Raw genomic sequence first — 7,621 nt, 5'->3', positions numbered from 1 at the left:
TTTAGTACAACAACTCGATTTAAAAAAAACAAAAACAAAGAAACATTTTAGCCTGAGTAACAGACAAAAGCAGCACAAGGCTCCCACGATTTGTATTTCCTGAAAGATTTTCAATCGGCAGGATGAAATAAAGAAAGCTCTTCCCGCTGCGCTCCAGCGGGGGACTGGCTCTGTTGAGATGTTCGGCAGTGGAATGATGAACCACTGCTGTGTGCCGACACTTTTCCTCAAACATTTTTTTTTTGTGACGGTAGTGGAGGGTCCCTTGCTGAGACCCCTTTTCATCAAATCACCAGCTTTTGTTTTCAGAGCAGTTTTCTTTTCACTGCAACAGCCTCTGGGAGGATGCGTTTGGTGCATTTATGCATTCTGAGGTTGGTCTTCTTTTGTTTTTGCAAGTGCCCGAGTGGCATCATTGGGATAGGATGAAAAATAACAAAAAAAACCGGCACGCATACCATTAGTCAAAGCTGTTAAAAGCTTTTTCCAATAGATCCAAAACTATTACAAATATGATCCAAAATGCCCCTGTATGTGTACGTATACATGCTTAAATCTCTTTTTCAATCCAAACATATAATCCACTCATGGTCTGATAAACACATTACAGATGAAAAGAAAATCTCATGTTGAAAACCAACATGTTTATCCTGAAAGGCTGTAGTAGATAAGAATGTATTTCTACGCGTGCCGATTTCGATGTTTTTCATCTCGTACTAATACTGAGGCGATGTTTTCTTGTTTTCCTGCTTGCACAGGCTCATCGTGATAAGAAATGACAGAAAATTGATTTTCTTTTTCCATCGACTGAACACCAAAGCAAAGCTGGACAACTCCTTAGTCCGTCACACTATTAAAAACATTTACTTCTGTCTTATTGCAGTTTATATGATCGGAAATGCCATTTTGGGGAAAAAAAAACAACAAAAAAAAAAAAACCACTTCATAAGACGCATCTGTCATCATATCTGTTTGATCATGAGCTTAGAGTGTTGATGGACAGCTTCGACGAAGGCGCCGACGTTCTCTGGGTCCATGTCGGGGTAGAGGCCGTGGCCCAGGTTGGCGATGTAGCCCCGTGTGCCGAAACCCTCCAGCATCTTCTTCACAATTTCAGAAATGCGCTCCTGAGAAGGGACAGAGTTAGGTATCAACTAAAAGTCGGTTAAAGACCAGTTTTTCAGCCAGCAAGCCTGACAACAGCTTTCAGAACTGTGTGCAAACACCAAACCTTTTTGCTGTAATACTTGGAGAAAAGGGCCGAAATGAAAGATTCAGCCAGGAAAAGGAAAAAAAAAAATGTAGGAAAAGCCAATTAATATCTAACCAAGTCATGCTAAACCACTTACAGGATACAACATGTGGTCGCTACATGTCTCCACAGTTTGGCCGTGTTTTCATCATCACGGTGACAAAATGGCAAACGGCACGAACATTTGACAGGAAAAAAAAAAAAGAAGAATCTCGAGATCCCTTTGGGAAGACCTGGATTACAAAATGTGGTCTGATCTTTCAGTTATAATGAAAGCTAAAGTAAATCTGACTAAAATACATGCAGGTATACTTTTCATGTAAACCGATTTGACCAAATTAGAAAAACCAACAACTTCTTCAAAAGCTACTTGAAGTTGGTGGTTTTTTTTTGGTACTTTTTCTAAACAAAGAGGGGGTAGAAGTTACCTTTGGTGCATACAGAGCACAAGGGTCCATGTTCCCCTGCAGGCTGACCTTCCCTCCTGTGCGATCCCTGAACACACACACACACACACACACACACACACAAATCACAGGACACTAGTTAATCCTTTAACCAACAGGTGAAGCATTTGATGAGTAGAGCAGGAAACGCCAACGTTTGTTCACTTGAATTCTGCACCCGGTGGCAAACCAGGATGAAGGAGAGGTCACCAATAGTTAACCTGCTGCTCAGCAGAGCAAGCATCCCAACTCCGACTGAACACATGAGCTTCCTGCTGCCTCCCACCTCACAGGTGACAGCTCAGAGAGCTCCATTCATCGACCTGGGATGGTGTGGTGCGTTTGAACACAGAGCAGCAACTCACGGGTAAAAACAAAAACATCCAAGTCGGGACACTTAAGTGTAAAACAGTGTTTTTGTGCGTGTATTACCGTGCCGACCGTGGGTCAATGGTCCAGTCCAGCCCGACCGTCTCGTAATGAGACTCGGAAAGATCTTCCAGACCGTAGTGAGCATCCTTAGCGAACACAATCTGGAGCACACACACACACACACACAAGCACATTCACAGGAAACTTAACGGAGCAGACTTCCAAACTTCTTCATGCAGCATTTATGGTGAAATGCTGCCACCTACAGGTAACAGAGTATAACAGCATTTTACATGTCCTCTCGAGGAAAACTGGGCTGATGAAGCATCGCCGCACCAATAACGGACAAAAGAGGTGAACGTACAAATAAAACGACTGCTAATAACAAAAAGATGGAAATAAATTAACAGCTCGATGCAACAGAAACCGATGAAGGAAGCTGCTTTCACCGATTCGTTCGCAGGTTTGGCGGCTGATGCGCTCGTCAGGTACGGGTGTAAAAATGTTTTTTTTTCCTCACCATGGGAACATCCTGCCCGTCCTCCTTTAGTTTATCTTTGACACGGCGAGCGATGTCTCTGAGGTAAGGCAGAGAAAACTCTTTGAACTCGGCCGGTCCCAGAATGCCGGCGTGGGACTCGAACACCTGCAGAGCCTGCACCACACACACCAGAAGAGGAAAATGAGACTTAAACCGTTACACAGATGAAAGGTGGCTGCTTTTAGTCTGGAGTTCAGACAGCCCGTCTGAGTCATTCCAGGGAAGGAGACTTGTGAAATGTCAACTGAAAAGGCATTATTCATAATATTAAAACAGAATTGTATCAAAGTTCACAATGGCAGACATGATGTGATGCAACCCTACTTTAAAAGAGAAGTGAAGAAAAAAACAAGACTGACTGCATCGTTACTTTGAGCATATTCAGCAAGTTTTAACACTTGTTTTCAGGAGGTTTCCATGTCATCAGAAGCACACACATTAACCGAGTGAACTAGTTTTGAGTGAAATCTCCAGCAAAAGTATGACTCCGCAAAAGAAAAACGTCTAGACGTGCTGTAAAAAAGGTTTGTGCTCCCAGCCTGTGGTCCATTTTTGGGGAACAACGAGAAGAAAGAATGCTGCCTCAACTGTATTTAGTGCTGATACTCGGAAGCAGTTTTGTTTCCATGCGGAGTGTAGGCAGCAGCTGGCACAATCAGCAAATAATGTTTGTGTCCATTTCTCAAATATGCTGCCCTATACAGAACAACATATGCTGAGTTTTACTGCGGCTGGTTGGCACCAGCAGCTACTGACACACAAACAGAGGACGTGTTCTTCCTTTCAGCTTCAGGTTGTAGAAAGAAAAAAAGGATTTGCTAACTTTCAAAATGTTTCTACTGACTTGAAGGCAGAGGGTCTGACCTGAGCTCCAGCTGCTACCTGTCCCAGCAGATACTCAACAATCACATCTGTCAGCATCTTCAACAGCGTGTGGCTGGCCTCAGGGTGCCGATAGAGCCAAAACTTGGCCTTAGAGTGGGTGTTGGAGCCTCCGCCTTCTATCATGTAGGACATGAGGGTCCACTGTGGAGGCACACAGTAAGAGGTCAGCTTAATGCGTTACAGCTTTTTTATTACCATGTAAAGGTTGATTTGTTTTGGGTTTGTATCCAACCGGAGCTCCTGTGAATCCTATGAGGGGCACTTTCCCCTCTATCTTGTGTCTGGTCAGTGTGATGGCTTTGAAGACGTAGCCCAGCTCCTTGCCAACGTCCACGTTGGCCCGCAGGCGCTGCAGGTCATCGGGTTCCTTCAGTGGGTCTGGGAACGTTGGGCCTTTACCGGCCACCATCTGAACATCCATACCCAAGGCCTAACGGGAGGAAGGAGAAGGAAAGGTACAGCATGATGCTTATGAAGAAATGAGAGAACTGAAACCGAGGTAAGCATCTTCAGCTTCTGTAATGTGAGATTTACACTAAAGCAAGGGCAAATATTTCTAAGCTTATCTAAAATGCAAGATAAGAACAGGATAATAAACAACATAATGCCCCTGATTCCCATGGTGAGTCTGGTTGATACCTGTGGGACAATGAGGATGTCGGAGAAGATTATGGCAGCATCGAAGGGAAACCGTCTCAGAGGCTGAAAAGAAACAAAATCAAATAAGAGCAGTCCAATCTAAGGCCGAATTAAAAAAAAAAAGAAAAAAACAGTAATTAACAGTAATCACTTCTGACGCTTCCAAATTGGGCCACACACCACCTCGAGTAAAAGCCCACAACTTTGTGGAAATAAAACAAAGTACCAACGAAAATACAGTTTTTTTTATTTTTTATTTGCAGGGTTTTAAGGGAAAGGCTCGACAGTGAAATTGGACTTTTCAACATGCGTCGAGGGTTTTACCTGCAGGGTGAGCTCACAGCACTGCTCCGGGGACCGACACGTCTCAAAGAAGTCCTTCCCTGCTCTGGACTCACGAAACTCTGCAGAAGAGATTTAACGAAAGACAGACGATCTATGGTGTGAAAAAGCGATTGCCCACGCTGAGCGGCTTTTGGAAATGCGTCTCATTTTAAGTTGCGTGTCGCGGAGAAAAGGAAAAACAAAGCTCTGATGGGAGGTCTGTACCTGGCAGGTATCTTCCAGCCTGTCTCATGCACCATACCGGAACATGTTCGGTTTGTTCTCCGCGCGCCGCTCGCAGGAACGCATCATTCTTCAGCTCAGGAAAGTCCTTGGGCCTGGATGGAAAAACATTGCAGGTTAGCATCAGTGTCTTCTCTGTGCAGAAAGAGGACATGCTATTCAGCCCTGGTGCTAACATGTGTCCTGAGCAATCCCATCACAAGCGGCCTCGGCCGCATTCTTATGACGGTGTAAATGTAATTGTGTCCTGTGTGACAATCTCACAGAAAACTACCTTTTCCAGCAGAAGCTAACAAAGCAACTGAGAGCAGTGGCCAAGCTTCAGATCTGTCCCATCCGTCCTTAAAGGTGCCTTTTGGCGACCCGTTGTGTTGCAGTTGCCAAAGCTGCTGTTTACTGTGAACAGATGTTTTGCGTTTCTGTTGCCAGAGTGACTCAAAATGAAAACTGAGAGTTTAAAAGCTTCCATTTGTGCACCTTTAGTTAGTGTCTACACTGAACTCTGCATCATCCCAACATATTTAGTTTAAGCTCCTTTTAGTTTTCTCACAGCACATCTGTTAAGATTACAGAGTTTATTCAAATGTCCGTATAACACATCTGCAATAAATGTCACTCAGGCAAAAGGGAAACATGGTAATATCTGAATAATGACACAGTCACCAGATGCATTTGTGATTTTATAGAAACATCACGGACACTGTGGTGTTCACCTGTAAGCTGACTCTGGGATGTGGGCGGTGCATTTATGGTCAATATAGAGCGGGTAACTGTGATCCAATCACAACTCAAGTCTCCATGTGGTGGCGCATTTTCTCGCCAGATCTGATCACACATACTTGGAGCAAGTTAACGGGTTCCAACAGCATGTTGCATCAAACACTAAAGAAAATCCTGCCATAATAAGAGGAAACTAAGGTGCTGCTAAGGTCCAGTCACAGACTTGGAATGATGTAATCTTTTAGTGGGTTAGTTACATGAGTAGTGTAGCTCCCAATGACTCCCATTATCCAATCGTTCGCACTGACTCTACTAAAATAACTTCTAAACAAACTGATGCACATTTCTACAGAAGTTTTACGATATCCTAATTCTAAAACTGTGAGGCCTTGCTGGTAGTGCTCTAAACCATGAGCATGCTGTAGTTATCTACACTATGTGGCGTACTCCTCCCTCTCTCTGCAATCATCCTGAGCATCCAGCTGACCTGCTCTCAGTGATTATGAGAGATAATTCTCCTCTGCTTTCTTATCATCTCCCAGCAGTAGAAAAAACGGTTGAATCAGGGGGATGGTGTGGATGCGCCAGTGATGTATCACAACTGTGTCAGACTAAATATTGTCGTTACATGGTCAAAACCAGAAACCTGATAAGATAACTTTAAATGATGTACCGTAGACACAAAATGCTGTTTGACTTCTGTGAAATAGACCCTATCTGGTAAAACACACACTATCAGTATAGGTCTTTGTCTGGGATGAGTGACGCTGTGATCTGGCCTGTCTCTGGGTGTTCACATAAGAGTTCTCTCGCATACGGGAACATTTAAATTCAACACACGTCGACTAGTCCGTGTAAGAGTTTGAAAGCACAAACTAACCTCTGCGTGTATGCCGAATACATTACAGGGTACTCGAAATGGGTTAAAGCTTATCATTTCTGTTGCGAAGACAGGTCATCTTCAATAAGAAGCAGAGTTTATCAAACTGCTGGGTTTCTAAACGTGGATTCTCCTAAGAAGAGCAAGATGAGCCAATGCCGGTGTCACGCGGCACTACAGAGTGAAACATTTGATGAATAATATTGTTTGAGGAAAACATGGCGCTAAAACGATTAAGTCGCCATCAAGAAATGTTTTCATAAGAATGACACAGGAGGTTTTCATAAGGTCACTCTGGACAGGCCAAAATACTGGCGTGAACCCAAACGTTGAAACGTTCAGAAAAAAGAAAATAGGTACTCACAGGATTAAATCGTTCTTGCTCATGTCAGCAGGAGTACAGGGGTGACGGACTTTCTTAGAAACTTCTTCGGCAATCTCTCACGATATCAATTGAGACCGGCAGCTTCATTCACTGTCATTTAAACTGGTTCTCGTGAAGCTACTGTCTTAAGTGGGCGCGGCCATCTTGAAAGACCATGTGACCAGACCAGGAAGCGAAGTGAGGCTTCAAAATAATAGATTTTCGTCTGCTCTTACACAGAAAATACAAGCACGTATATATGTATATATATATGTATGTATGTATATATCTTATATTTTATTATATTATAATAAAAAGTCCAAATGATTTTACATTTTGATTATATAGACACACACATATATATATATATATATATATATTACCTAAAAGGGGAAAAGCCTTTTCTCCCTGTTCCCCTTCCTTAAGAATGGCTCCTTCCATGGACACAACTTCTGATGAGACTTTAGTGGACAGCATATGTATCAACCGAAGGTCCTCTAAGGTCCTTTTTCAGGTCTTTGCTGGAACCTTTTTCTGTTTCTTCAGGACATCGCTTTCAGATTTTGTTAATCTACTGTAGCTTCTAAAGCCTAACACTTCTTCTTTTTCCCATTACAGTTTCCTCAAATTTTCAGCAAACAGCTTTTTGGAAATCACTATGTTGATTTAAACACTATTGTATGCCTGTCAAAAAAAAAAGTCTCTACCATAGGCTGCTTGTAACAAAGTGACTAAATATAAACATTGAGCTAAATTTCTAAAGAATTTCAAATTGGTTCTTTGCTAAGTTGTCTGTTATGTGTAGACACAACACTGTTTCATCCCTCGATTCATCCCCAAACAGAAATTCAAACCCACACTCCTCTGATAATCAACGACAAGACTGAAAATGAGTGAAAAAGCAATCGATGTCCAAAGAATATAATTCACTGCATGCAATTTTAGTTCATACTAA

At 42.7% G+C, this 7,621-nt stretch overlaps 1 protein-coding gene across 1 annotated transcript; it reads right to left on the bottom strand.

Moving 5' to 3' along the window:
- Positions 1-404: 404 nt before the first annotated feature.
- urod (uroporphyrinogen decarboxylase) lies at positions 405-6,836 on the bottom strand. Its single transcript, XM_072364651.1, has 10 exons — positions 6,667-6,836; positions 4,685-4,797; positions 4,460-4,539; positions 4,136-4,198; positions 3,729-3,926; positions 3,476-3,637; positions 2,591-2,725; positions 2,131-2,231; positions 1,681-1,747; positions 405-1,127 (listed from the first exon to the last, which is right to left on the bottom strand). Exons 1-10 carry the CDS (start codon positions 6,687-6,689, stop codon positions 963-965), a joined length of 1,107 nt encoding a protein of 368 aa, XP_072220752.1. The 5' UTR covers positions 6,690-6,836; the 3' UTR covers positions 405-962.
- Between the last annotated feature and the right edge of the window lie 785 nt (positions 6,837-7,621).

This window comes from Leuresthes tenuis, unplaced genomic scaffold, assembly GCF_036924035.1.
Source record: "Leuresthes tenuis unplaced genomic scaffold, fLeuTen1.0.hap1 SCAF_14, whole genome shotgun sequence".
Classification (NCBI taxonomy): Eukaryota; Metazoa; Chordata; class Actinopteri; order Atheriniformes; family Atherinopsidae; genus Leuresthes; species Leuresthes tenuis.
Note: the sequence above shows the minus strand (reverse complement) of the source record. Positions and strands in the feature narration are given on the sequence as shown.

Bases quoted from the DNA above. Each gene is read 5' to 3' on its own strand.
- urod (XM_072364651.1), bottom strand. From the start codon at position 6,689: ATGAGCAAGAACGATTTAATCCT. The intron at 4,540-4,684 runs GTACAGACCTCC...TCTCTTCTGCAG, and splicing joins GGCTGGAAGATACCTGCCAG to AGTTTCGTGAGTCCAGAGCA. The intron at 3,927-4,135 runs GTATCAACCAGA...TCCTCCCGTTAG, and splicing joins ACATCCTCATTGTCCCACAG to GCCTTGGGTATGGATGTTCA.